Below are 14111 nucleotides of genomic sequence, written 5' to 3'. Positions count from 1 at the left end.
TCGATTTTCAAGTAAAGTGACAGACACTGTCTCTCTTGAAAATGTGATTGCTCTTTTAATTGCAAGGCAGGACTTTGATTCCTATAGCTGCCATATTCAGCATTATGATTTCCGACATTCATATGTATACGCATGTCTCTGACATAAAGAATGTCTGTTAAAGACACTATTATCTTATTTGCCATATGTATCTTGTAAATGTCAATGATTTATGATAATTACCTCTAACTAATAGTGACGCATATGATCTTTTGTCTCCAGCCACAAAAGAGATGGTGCCAGTGTCTCTGCGCGCAAGCTGCTTGAAGGTAAGAGTATGGTAGCCAGCAGGCATCATCTTGATTTCACTGAGATCATTAGTGTAGAGCAAGGTCTCATCCAGGTACCATTTAACATCAGTGTAGTCACTTGGGCAAATCCGACATTTAAAGACAACGGTATCTCCATCAAGACACTCTTTATCTTCGAGCTCATCCAAAATGATAACTTTTTGTCCTGAGGGCCAGATTAGTATGAAACATGTAACAAATGCATAAAAACTGGTTTGTGATCATGTTATTAAATTCATAATGTTACTGTAAATGGTGCCTGAACAATTTTTTTCTTAAAGTTTTACAAGTATTTACAACATCCTGAGAAATCTGAGAAATGTAACTTTTGCTCTACTTTTTGAAGACAGCACTAAAAAACATGCTAAATACAGTAAATACAATATATGCGTTTTAGGACTATTATTGTAGCAAACAATAACAAGTCCATTCACTATTAAAATATCCAATATGACTTTACCTTGAACTGTGAGTAATGCCCTGCTCTGCATTGTCCCAACATCACAGGTGTAGATGGCACTGTCACGCTTATCTAAACTGAAGATTGTGAGAGAAAGGACAACATCCTCCTTCTTCATCAGGTACTTCTGACCTGAACTGAGCACCATCAGGCCTTTTAACCAGGTCACGGTGGTGGCAGGCCTCCTGGTTTCACACTCCAGGATCACCGTGCCCTTTTCCTCTGCACTCAAATCCTTCAGTTCCTTTGCAAATGTATGTTGTATGTCTAAATGGACAAAGAAAACAAAGCAACAATATTAAAAACTATTCTTGAGAGACAGTAGATTGAACTGAATGAGTAATTGATCAGTTTTCTTACTGATCACTGCAAGAGCAGTTACATGTATCATTGGGAAATATATATGAAGTGTAAAAATTACTTTGCTCCAGTATATCCAGGAAATACATGTTAAAGTCAGTAAGGTAAGGAATCATTTTACCTCTGACATCTAATCTCGCCCTTGTAGCAATCCCATCAGCCTCACAACAGTACTCTCCTGAGTCCATTATGGCAGCGTTATGGATGATAAGCTTCACAAGATAATCCTTTTGGGTAATTTCGTATTTTGGGCTGACTCTAATTATTCGCCCATTTTTCAACCACTTAACTGTTGCGTCAGGTTTGGTGATCTCACAGCTAAGCTCTGCACTTTCGCCAGGTGTTGCTTTAACATTTAGCATATCTCGAAACACTCTCACAGGCTTCTCTGAGAAAAGCCAAGACATAGAAGGAGTGATGTTGAAATTACAAACATGATGTAAACTGTGTAATTAGTAATATATATATATATATATATATATATATATATATATATATATATATATATATATATATATATAAAAGGGGGCCTCACCTTTGACAAACAGCATAGTCCTGCAACTGAGATCTTTGACAGTAAAGACCACTTCCCCAGCATCAGATATCATCACTTCCTGAATGTTCATCATATATTTCCTCCCCTTGTTAGCAACTATGATCCGTCCATTGCTGACAATCAGTTGTCCATTCAAGATCCACAATGCTTCATCAATGATATCATGGGACAGAACACACTCAAAACTGCAATTTTCCCCCTCCAATACATTTGTTGTCCTTATGCCTTTGACAATGGTAATATGCAGGTCTGGAAAATATCCATTAGTTTAAATCTAATTTCATCATTCATTTTTGGTCAATTATTTAATTTAGAATTATATAAAACATACCACGAACTACGACTTTTGCTTTGGTTTGACTGGAGCCTATATCACATGTGTACTCCCCACCATCGTCCTTCTTAAGTTTGTGAACGACAAGAGTCAAAGACTTCACCACTTGGAGAATCTCATACTTCTCATTGGCTGTTATAATTGCACCATCTTTCCTCCAAACAGGTGTTATCGATTTCTTGGAAACCTCACATTGCAGACGAATTTCACCAAGCTCCTCACCTGCTACATCCTCCAATGATCTGATGAACACTGCTGGCCTCTCTAAGAGACACACAAATCATTAATAGTAGTTAGCCCTTAGCTTTGCTGTACACCCAAAGCATTAAGCTTTAGGCCAAGTCCACACTAATCCGTTTTCGTTTTGTTCTAATGTTGTTGTTTACAACATATGCAAATCTAGAAAGCTTTTTCTAAATGTAAATTTTTTTAGGAGGTTCCAGTGTGGTTGATTTCCAAACAAAAATGTATTAGTGTGGAAGTTTCTTTGGTTTATTTCAAATCATATTCATATCCCAATGGTAACCACTGACAACCTCACCTTTGACTCGTAGGAACACAGACTCGTAGATATCAAAGGTTTTGAATGTTACACGGCTCTCTTGAGGGGTAAGTCGTTTTAGGATCAGACTGTACACCTTTCCAAAATTCTGGATTTTGTTTATGTGATTGGTGTACATCACTCTGTCATTGAGAAGCCATTGGACACTAGGAGACTCATAATTCAGTTCACAACTAAATACTGCTGTTCCATCCTCCTCGACCTCTACTTGATCCAAGTGTCTTATGATTTTCAACTTTTTCACTGCATGAAAAAAATAAGGATGTCCATTGTTTGTCTCTGTGTTCTAAGAATGCTTCAGTTAAAAGTTATTTTTGCCATGCAACATCAATTTAATTCAAGACTATACTTGGAATTGAAAACTGATGGTCTTCATAGCTGAAAAGCAGGAATGAAATCAGTCATACAGAAGAAAACTAAGTATACCTTCCACATTTACTCTTCCTCTTGTCTCTGAACCACCAGCCAAACAGCGATACTCTCCTGAATCTATTGCCTTCACACCCTGGATGATCATCTCAACTCGGTTCTTCTGCCGCTTCATTGTATGCTTATTGGAGGCAAACAAGGGGGTTCTGCCCTTGAACCAGCGCACCACTCTGGGGGATGGACAGAAATCGCAACTGAGAGTAACTGAACCATTCTCTTTCACCTCCACGTCTGAAATGGGCCGTGTGACAATCAATGGGCGCTCTATTTGGAAGGTATAAACAACAATTCATGTAATATGTGATTCACAAGCTGCTATATTACAGGTAATTCATGACACCAAGGCAAAATATATAGGTATTACCTGTAACTGTGAGTTGAGCCTCTGATTTGCTCTTCCCTGAGGTGAACTGCACAATGCCACACATACTACAGTCAGTTTGAGTAAAAATAAGTCTATTTGAGGTTCCTTGCCTCTCAATCTTGATTTCTGAACAGGGACTTAGTAGCCTTCCATTCAGGGTCCATTTTGGTGCCCTCTCCAATTTAATGCTGGTTTCCACTTTAAAACGTGCCTCTTTAGGCTCCATGACCTCTACAGAACTCAGTCCTTTCAAAATGCTGATGGCTTGCTCTGTAAAATTACAAAATATATCCAGTCCATGAATGTAAGCATTTACATTCCAAATGGATACCCTGTTGAAAAGACCAGCATTGCTCGTCACCAGCATAATGTTGTTTTGGGGGCTGGTCACTGGTTTTGAGATGCTAGTGTGAGGGCATCCCCACCAGGCTTCTATACTATCTTAACCAGCAAGATTTCCATGGTCCAGCTTCTTCACAAAGACTGAGACTGTTTACCCAAATTTTTTTTTGTTGAGCAGTATTGCAATGCTGGTTCACCAGGTAGACTAGAACCAAGCTGACCTTTTATGCAGGGTAGGCAAACAGGCTAAATTATGTTCAGAGTGTCTATTTTAACCCCGGTAAATAGTATCTGCCACACAGTAGAGCTATTTGCACACCAATAGTCTGGTGAAACCACAGGAATATACAACAAACTAGACAGTAGGTGTTGCTGCAGTGGCATGGGGTGTAAAGACGGTTTGAATATGTGTAATGTTGTCCTAGTGACCCCAGTTTGAGTCCATCTTTTGTCCCACTCTTTTTCCCATATGATTTCCAGTTTCCACTCTTAATATTTAGTTTAATACTAATTAAAATAATAGATAAAAATGAATATAAATTATGATTTCATCACGGTGAATGTCAGGGAGTCCAGAAAAGGGTTTGATCTGGAAGCGGGGTCTGTCAATTGAAAACTCATTCAGATTTGTGCTGAGGAGCCGAAAGAGAGTCCCGGCCATGTCAGCGGTCGGTCTGGTCGCAGGTGCCAGAGCGTGCCCTGCCCCTAAGTGAGAAGGTTAACCTCAGGGGAATGCGCAAGGGAGGGGCTACTGCCAGGAGCATCAGGTCTGAGAACCAAGTCCGCGTGGGCCTGTACAGCGCAACCATGAGGATTGCTACCCATCCTCCGTGACTTTGCACAATGTCTCACTGGGGGAAATGCATACTTGCACAGCCCCGAGGCCAGCTGTGTGCCAAGGCATCCGTGCCGAGGGGAGCATCAAGAAAGCCACAGGTTGAGCCACAGGTGCCTCTCTTGGACCACCAAGGTGGACATTGTCCAGCCCAGGGCGCGCACTGTGACTTGAGTCTGTTTTTCAGGCATAAATGCACCGCCACAGCGCGCTCTACCTGGGGAAGCTCGACATATCCCTTAGCCGCTCCGCCGTCGAGGGTAGTTAGGGTAGACAGAAAGGCACGGGCAAAGAAAGGCTCCTTCCATGAATTAGTGAGCTCCTCGTGCACTTCCGGGAAGCAGGGTACCGAGTCGGGGCACGGCCGTGAATCGCGCTCCGAGCCTGGAATCCAATTATCCAGTCACGAATGCTCAGGGCAGGGTGGAGGATTCCACTCAAGCCTGATGTTCACAGCCGCCTGGGCAAGCACGGCTGCCAACTCAGCGTCCACCTCATCCTGAGCTCTACCGAACAAGTGTGGGAAATCAGAAGCTCTGTCCGCTTCCAAAAGCAATAACATTTCTGAATAAAGCAAAGGTGATTGGGGCTCTCAAGAGTGAACCCCTAGTGTCACTACACTGACAACATTTTGAGTGAGTGACAGGGAACCATGGTTAATTTTCAAACACTTATCTCAACTTCCTGACTTTCACTGTGACCAAATCACTCCAAAGAATCTCCTTTATTACTATTATTATTATTATTATAAGTACTACTATAGGAATTATTAAAAGTGGAGACATGGGGAAAAGTATGACAAAAGGCAGGATTAGAAACCTGGTCATCAGCATTATAAAGTACATTCACACCTTCATTACGCTCTGAGCTACTATAGCAGCAGCAAAACTCATGTTTTTTGGAGTGCATATAGTCACTTAGTTCTTGTTTCTTTTAACCCACTAAACGTCTAACCCATTAACCAGTACAATGTCCCTACCCCATCGTAAAAAAATCTGAATCAGAATGAGATTCATTGCTAAGTGTGCTCACATACACAAGGATATTTTTGGTGATAGGAGAACAAAAGTGCACAGAGAACATTACAGTGAGACACAGAATATAAACAAGGTAAAAGTATAAATAGACATATAAAAAAATAGGACCTATAACATAGAATGGCATATTTACATGTGCAAGTGGTAATATATGTGCAAGGATGGGTATGTACAGTTATTTTATTAAATATGAGTTAATTTATATATGTAAGATATTTGGTTTACATTATTGCACTATGGGGAGTCCTGAATGTTATGAGTCATGTGGTAAATGGCTGAGGGTCAACTGTTCTTGTGCCTGGATGTCATAGCGCTGAGTGCTCTGTAGTGCTGGCCAGAAGGCAACAGTACAAAGAGGGAGTGGGCAGGGTGTGTGGGGTCAAAAAAGATCTCATTCTGGAGATGTACAGGGTGGGTGGGAAGGGGGCACCAATAATCTTCTCAGCAATCTTGACTGTCCATTATAATTTCCTTATGTCTGATTTGACCAAACCAGACAGTTATAGATGTACACAGGACAGACTCAATAATGGCAGAGTAGAACTGTGTCAGCAGCTCCAGTGGCAGGTTGAACTTCCTCAGCTGGTGAAGGAAGAACAACCTCTGCTGAGCCTTCTTCACAATGGAGTGTGTGTATGGATATGGGAATGTGGGTGTCCCACTTCAGGACATGAAAGATGGTAGAGCCCAGGAACCTGAATGACTGCTGTTAAGTATGGTGTGTGTGTGGGGGGGGGGGATTTTTCCTGAAGTCCACTATCAACTCCACTGTTTTGAGCGTATACAGCTCAAGGTTGTTGTGACCGCACCAGACAGCCAGCTGTTCAACCTCCCTTCTGTAAGTAGACTCGTCGCCACTGCGGATAAGGCCAGTGACCGCGGTGTCATCAGCAAACTTCAGGAACTTGACAGAGGTGTCCTTTGCAATCCAGTCATTCATGTACAGGGAGAAGAGTAGTAGAGAGAGAACGCATCCCTGAGGAGCACCAGTGCTAATAGTGAGGGGTTCCGGATGTGACTTTCCCCAGTCTCACTAGCTCCTGCCTATCTGTCAGAAAGCTGGTGATCCACTGACAGATTGGGTTGGGCACGGAGAGCTCGGCCAATTTGGCCCAGAGAAGATCAGGCATGACAGTATTGAAGGTTGAACTGAAGGGGGTCTATCAGGGGTCCAGTGATGTCCTTCAGGTAGGTCAAAATCAGTCTCTAAAATGACTTCATGACCACAGACATGAGAGAGTCAGGTCTGTTGTAATTAAGTCCTGTGATTTTAGTTTTTTTGGGGACCGAAATGATTATGGAGCGTTTGAAGCAGCATGGAACTTCACACTGCATGCTTTCATCACCAGCAGGGTGGATTATTGTAATGGACTCCTCACTGGCCTTCCCAAAAAGACCATAAGACAGTTGCAGCTCATACAGAACGCTGCTGCCAGGATTCTAAGCAGAACCAGAATATATGAACATATCACACCAGTCCTCAGGTCTTTACACTGGCTCCCAGTTACATTTAGGATTGATTTTAAAATATTATTACTGGTATATAAATCACTCAATGGGCTGGGACCTCAATATATTGCAGATATGCTCACTGAATATAAACCCAACAGATCACTCAGATCAGATCACATCAGCTAGAAATACCAAGGGTTCACTCTAAGCAAGGAGAGTCTGCTTTTAGCTATGACGCCAGCAGCAGCTGGAACCAGCTTCCAGAAGAGATCAGATGTGCTCCTACAGTAGTCACATTCAAATCCAGACTCAAAACATATCTGTTTAGCTGTGCATTTACTGAATGAGCACTGTGCCACTGTGTGTCCAACTGTTTGTACTGTATTTTATTCTAAACTGTTTCAATTATTCTTATTTTTTTATTATTATTTGAATCTCTTCTATGTAAAGCACTTTGAATTACCATTGTGTATGAAATGTGCTATATAAATAAACTTGCCTTGCCTTGCTACAGTAATCTATTGAAGATAGTTCAACCTTGAGCTGAACACGCTAAAAACAGTGGAGATGATTTTGGAAGTTGATTCCGCTGTCCGGGATGGCTTCATTAAGCCAGGTTTCCATGAAACGCAGAGCAGCGGAGTAAGAAAAGTCCAATTCATTCAGTTCAATTATAAATATGCCCGCTTTCATTTGATCAGCAGTTGACCCCAAAGAAATTTGTTGTGGCTGTCACGAGCTTGGTCTCAGCAATGGTGGGAGGAGTTACATCCTTTATAAACCTGATGCAAGTGGCACATCATGCATCACGTTGCATCATGATGCATGATGCGGTCTACGCTGGAAGCGTCTGTTGCGGTGCGTCTGTCTCGCCGACAATAAACAGGTGTCGCAATCCATTTTACGCTGCACGTGCTGGCGCTACATACAAATTAAATGGTTCAGAACGTTCGTGTTTACGTGTCCAGTGTAGACCTCCTCAAGCCATTGCGGCATGGCACGTTAATGGACGTGCCTGGTGTAGACAGGGTGTTAGTGTAAATAGCCTTTGCCAATAAGACAATTTGTAAATAAACACTCAGAATTTTGAAAGTAGAATGAAAATAAATTGGTGAAAAATGAAAGGTAAAGTTTAAATTACATCAGTTAAACATACACTGACCAATCACTTTATTAGGAACACCTGTACATCTATTAATTCATGTGATTATCTAATCAGCCAATCATATGGCAGCAGTGTAATGTATAAAATCATACAGATATGGGTCAGGATCTTCAGTTAATGTTCACATCAACCATCCTAATGGAGAACAATGTGATCTCAGTGATTTAGACCGTGGCATGATTGATGGTGACAGACGGGCTGGTTTGATTATTTTTGTAACTGCTGATCTCCTGGGATTTTCATGCACAACAGTCTCTAGAGCAGGGGTGAGCAACTATTTTGGTAAAGAGCCAATATTGGGCTTTAAATAGTGCATATGGGTATATTTTTTGTATATTTTAAGCCCAGAAATAATTGTGTACTCTATTTTCTGAAGTTTATATGTGACTATTCTGCAATTTCTTAAAATATTGTATTGATCTACAAAAGGTAGATACTTTTCTAACAGGCATTAAAAAACTGAATAAAGACTTATAAATTATTTATTTTACCATCTTTACTTCCCTGTTAATTTATTCAATCTCTACATCAGGGGTCTGTTTTTTATATTATTTTATAATTTTAATGTTTATCACCAAGTGAGTTTACTTATTTTATTCTCAAAAAAAACCATTACCCATTTACACGCTAAAAGTGTCATGATGCAGGTCTCATCAATGGTTTGACCTTCCATTCAGCACACAACTGAATAAAACAGGCTGCATGACTAAGATAAATGATCGATAACTGATACTGTAGATTAACATACAGGTGCAAGGGGACTTCAACATTTCTAAATTGCACAAATAAAAAATATATATACATATTCGTCTTTCGCTTGCTTTTGCTCGAGTCAATGATTACCCCTCCTCATGTCAATGATGCAGACTTCTACATTTAAATGTAATTTCATCACTTAGAAGGTTACCTGCAAACTTAGTAACAGCAAACATCAAGCAGCCTCAAGATTGGACACAGAGTGGTCGTATAACACTTTTCCTTGAGCAGAATATTGCACTAGAGATCGCCAAGTTTGTTCAAAGGGGAAAGCGAGAGCCAGAAAGAGCGCACTCGCGTGCATGTTTGCCAGATTGTGCAAAATAAGCATAATATTTGGCAGAATATTTCCAATTTGTGCAAGTATAAATCTCAAATTGGGGGTATGGCGTTTAGTAAGCTGCCGACGCCCACCTTGCATATATGGTTTTTGTGCCTCTGTCTGGACACAAGCAGGTATGTTAAATGCATTATACCATAATAATTGTGATTGGGAGCCTCCAATGATGCAAATTATGTCATCACAAGTGGTTCACTTCCACAATTTGGTATGATTGTGTTCATATCAGCAGCAAACTGTACTGGAGTTCACATGATCCATACCCCAGACCACCTTTTCAAGCAGACCCAGGTGCGTTCACATTATCCAAATGAACCGAACTTTGACGTCATTCGACCCTGGGTGCAATGATGTGATGAATATTAGTGTTTGTCTGCCGCGAGCCCGCGGATGCTTTGGAAGAGATGTGAAGAATGTGAGCTGCTCTCTGAAGGCAGTGTAGTTGGACACAAGCAGGTAGGAGAAATGCATTGAAAATTAATGTCATCACAAGCATCACGTCATCTCTTCTACAATTTGGTACGATTGTGTTCATATCAGCAGCGAAACATACTTGAGTTCACATGAACCCTACCTAGACCACATTTTCAAGCGGACCCCGAGTTCGGAAAACATTGATGTCATTCGACCCCGGGTGCCAAAGGTGGGAGCAAGTCAACCGTGTTCAAGTCACAAGCAAGTCTCAAGTCTTAACCATCAAGTCTTGAGTCAAGTCTCAAGTACAGTGCAGACAAGTCAAGTCAAGTCAGTGACTCACCTCAAGCAAGGCAAGTCAAGTCCTGAGGAGTTTCAAGCCATGAGAGGCTCGAAAGGCAGAGCCGATGGGGCTGAGGACCAAGGTGGAATAGGGGGCCTGGACCGTGGAGCAGAGGCGGGCCTGGACCGTGGAGCAGAGGCGGGCATGCACCGTGCAGCAGAGGCAGGCATGCACCGTGGAGCAGAGGCGGGCCTACGACGTGGCCTGGAGCTGACTCTGGCTCGGCTGCGACGTGGCCTGGAGCTGACTCTGGCTCGGCTGCGACGTGGCCTGGAGCTGACTCTGGCTCATCTGCGACGTGGCCTGGAGCTGATTCTGACTTGGCTGCGACGTGGCCTGGAGCTGACTCTGGCTCGGCTGCCATGATGTGGAGCAAGTTCGTGGAAGGTGGAGCCGTGGATAACTGGGAAACGACCTCCGTGGTCATGTACATGGGCAGAGACTCTGAGTTGGTCCCTGTGGTCGTGAACATGGGTAGAGTCTCGGGAGCGACCTCTGTGGTCGTGGGCGTAGGTAGAGTCTTGGGAGCGACCTCTGTGGTTGTGGGCATGGACTGAGTCTCGGGATCGACCTCTGTGGTCACAGGCATGGACTGAGACTCAGAGACGAAAAGCCTTCTCCTCCTTCTCCTCGTCCTCCTCCTCCTCCTTCTTCTCCTCCTCCTTCTCCTCCTCCTCCGTGAGGACGAAGTTGGCGGTGCAGGCTCTGGGACAGGCATGGCTCATTGGAAATTACGTGGGATGCCGGCTTGGCAGCCATGACTCTGGAACTCTGGCTCGGTGGCGGCCATGATGTGCAACTCTGGCTCGGCGGCGGCCATGACGTGGAACTCTGGCTCGACGGCGGCCATGACGTGGAACTCTGTCTCGGCGGTGGCCATGACGTGGAACTCTGGCTCGGAGGCGGCCATGACGTGGAACCCTGGATCGGCGTCCGCCTCCCCCCACAGTGAACATGGAACCAGTGATCTGTAGGACGAGGTCGATATATTGAGCCAGTTTGAGGGTACTGCGAACGGCAGGCATAAAATTGGAGATTGGCTCACTCAGTCCAAAGCAAAAAATTTGGAGGGCAACCTCATTAAAGCCCACTTGGTCTGCCAGAGTAATGATTCTGTAACGATTTTAGCTGGCAATGGCAATGATGAATATGCAAATGAAGACGAAGATTAAGCAGAACCCATGTGCAGTTTATTTTACAAACATTTTGTCCAAAAAACCATAACTCCAAACGTGAACAAAACAAAAACATGAACTTGACTAAACTAGAACAAAACATAAACATAAACATGACTTGACTTGACTTGACTTTGTACTTGGCATGTTGAAAAACATTGTTTTTGAAAATAGTAAATTATTCGTTTGTGGTATGGCTCTTTCGAAAAAATGCATTAACCAAAAATATTAAAATTGGCTCCTAAGTGAAAAAAGGTTCCCGACTCCTGCATTATACGGAGGTAAGATGAAAAGAAAATGCCATTGAAACTTTTCTGAAGACAGTCAGCTCCCTTCAGAGATACATTTATATAAAATAGTCATAAAAGTATTGCATTCAAGGGCTTTAGTTAAAGTCTTCAGAAGTCATAATCACTATGAGAGCACTTGGATTTTGTCACGAGCCTGTGGGCCATAAGTTGCCCAGGTCTGCTCTAGAGTGTAAAGAGAATGGTGTGGAAAAACAAAAAACATGCAGCAAGCGGAAGCATTGAGAGCGAAAATGGTTTGTTAATGATGGAGGTCAGAGGAGAATGGCCAGACTGGTCCAAGCTGACAGGAAGGTGACAGTAACCCAAATAAACACGCATTACAACAGTGCTATGCACAAAATCATTTCTGAATTTACAACACGTTAAACATTGATGCGGGTGGGCTACAGCAGCAGAAGACCCCTACGGGTACCACTACTGTCAGCTAAGATCAGAAAACTGAGACTGCAGTGGGCACAGGCTCACCGTAACTGGACAATAGGTGACTGTAAAAACATCGCCTGGTCTGATAAATCTGGATTTCTGCTGATGTACGCAAATGGTAGGCCCACTGCAGCCTCAGTTTTCTGTTCTTGGCTGACAGAAGTAGAACGCGACATGGTCTGCTGTTGTAGAGCATCCGCCTCAAGGTTTGACATATTGTGCATTCTGAGATGCTATTCTGCTCACTGCGATTGTAGAGGGGTTATCTGAGTTACCGTTTCCTTTCTCGAACCAGTCAGGCCTTTCAACGTTGACCTCTGTCATCAACAATGCGTTTTCGTCCACAGAACTGTCACACAGAGGTTGTTTTTTGTTTTACGCACCATATAAACTCTAGTGACTGTTGCACGTGAAAATACCAGGAGATCCGCAATTACTGAAATATTCAAACCAGCCCATCTGGCACCAACAATCATCCCAGGGTCTAAATCACTGAGATCACATTTGTCCCCCATTGTGATGGTCGATCTGAACATTAACTGAATCTCCTGACACATATCTGCATGATTTTAAACATTACACTGCTGCCACACGATTTGGCAGATTAGATAATCACATGAATAATTAGATATACAGATGTACCAAATAAAGTTGCCAGTGAGTGTATAATTGATGTTTTTAAATTAAATTCTAACTACTTAAGCTACTGTCATCACAAACAACAGTTTATCATGGGAACCTACATTAAGGACAGGTGTTAACCTCTTTACATTCTGTGTGCCTCACCCTCTACAAACAGCTGGCAGAAAGTCCTCTCATCAACAGCATCACAGATAAAAGTATCTTCATCGGAGGATCCCACATCATCAATGATGAGTTGTCTGTACACGCCTTCACTGATAGTTTGGTACTTCCTATTTGGCACAATTTCCTGGTTTCTTTTGTACCATTTAACCACGGCATTGGAACGGGAGACCTGACACTCCAGCAAGGCACGATGTTTGTACATGGCTATCTTCACCTTCAGAGGTTTCACGATATGAACTGGAAGCTCTAAAAAGATAATTTTTGTTAAATGGATATGCACCCAAAAACAGTTATAATTTCTCATCATATCTGTGATCATATCTCACCCTCTTGTTGTTCTTAACCTGTATTACTTTTTTCAATTGAACACACACACAAAAAAGATGTAAGGCAAAATGTTATCCTCAGTCACTGTTTGTTTTCATTGTATGGAAAAAAGATGCAATGAAAGTGAATGGTGACAAGGCTACATTCTGGCTAACATCTCCTTTTGCATTCTATAGAAGAAAGTCATATGGAATTGTAACAAGTGGTGACTAAAGTACGACATCATTTTCACATTTGAGTAAACTATTCCTTTACATTTGAATGCAATTGAACCAAAAGAAGAAAATGGATAATATGTTCTATGTGATCTCACATTAAGTTTTACCTTTGACTTGTAGTGTTGTTGTTGAGGAGACCCTTTCAGCAGTGAATCTGATCTCACCGGCATCTTCAGGTTTTACTGATTTATAGGTTAGCGAGTGTATTTTACCTGTGATTATGAGATGGACAAGAATGACCTGTGTTTAAGAGATTTGGTTGAGTATAATATAGACAGAGCTACATGAATTAAGATGTAATTGTAAGAATAACCAAAAATGTAAGACATTTTTCAATGTGTCAACAAAACAATATAGTTAACCAGTGAACGCCACTTCAAGTCAATGTGCTATTCTCCACCTAATCTCTCACACATACCTTCACATCTTATTTTAACATTCTCTCCAGATCTCAAACGGCTGCCGTCCTTGTACCACTTCCCATCCACATCTTCCCAGTTAACCTCACAGATAAATGTCACGCTCTCCCTCTCAGTCACACTGGCATTCTTAAGATCCTTTACAATCTTTATATCTCTGGCTGGGAGAAAGAAAATGACAGTGAAAGCATTGTATGAAATGTATTAATCAAAAACACTATTCAACTTGTTTAGAATGATGTAACATGCGGTAAGCTAACTGGGAAGGAAAATTTTAACTGACAAAGAACCCTTCTGAAATGCACATATGCGACAATTGTCCTAAACATGTTATTATTGCGACTCACTCCCCA

The 14111-nt window shown here is 42.1% G+C and overlaps 1 protein-coding gene across 1 annotated transcript in view; it reads right to left on the bottom strand.

Moving 5' to 3' along the window:
- Positions 1-14111, bottom strand: part of obscna (obscurin, cytoskeletal calmodulin and titin-interacting RhoGEF a) — a 62628-nt gene that overhangs the window by 45326 nt on the left and 3191 nt on the right. Inside the window, exons 3-13 of the mRNA XM_052108202.1 lie at positions 13758-13919; positions 13447-13551; positions 12774-13040; positions 3395-3664; positions 3028-3294; positions 2581-2844; positions 2037-2303; positions 1685-1954; positions 1271-1537; positions 790-1056; positions 223-495 (exon numbers count right to left, since the gene is read on the bottom strand). Of these exons, the coding sequence (XP_051964162.1) occupies positions 223-495; positions 790-1056; positions 1271-1537; positions 1685-1954; positions 2037-2303; positions 2581-2844; positions 3028-3294; positions 3395-3664; positions 12774-13040; positions 13447-13551; positions 13758-13919 (2679 nt within the window). The remainder of the gene's footprint in view (positions 1-222; positions 496-789; positions 1057-1270; positions 1538-1684; positions 1955-2036; positions 2304-2580; positions 2845-3027; positions 3295-3394; positions 3665-12773; positions 13041-13446; positions 13552-13757; positions 13920-14111) is intronic.

This window comes from Xyrauchen texanus, chromosome 37, assembly GCF_025860055.1.
Source record: "Xyrauchen texanus isolate HMW12.3.18 chromosome 37, RBS_HiC_50CHRs, whole genome shotgun sequence".
Lineage (NCBI taxonomy): Eukaryota > Metazoa > Chordata > Actinopteri > Cypriniformes > Catostomidae > Xyrauchen > Xyrauchen texanus.
This window is presented reverse-complemented; position numbering and strand designations above follow the sequence as displayed.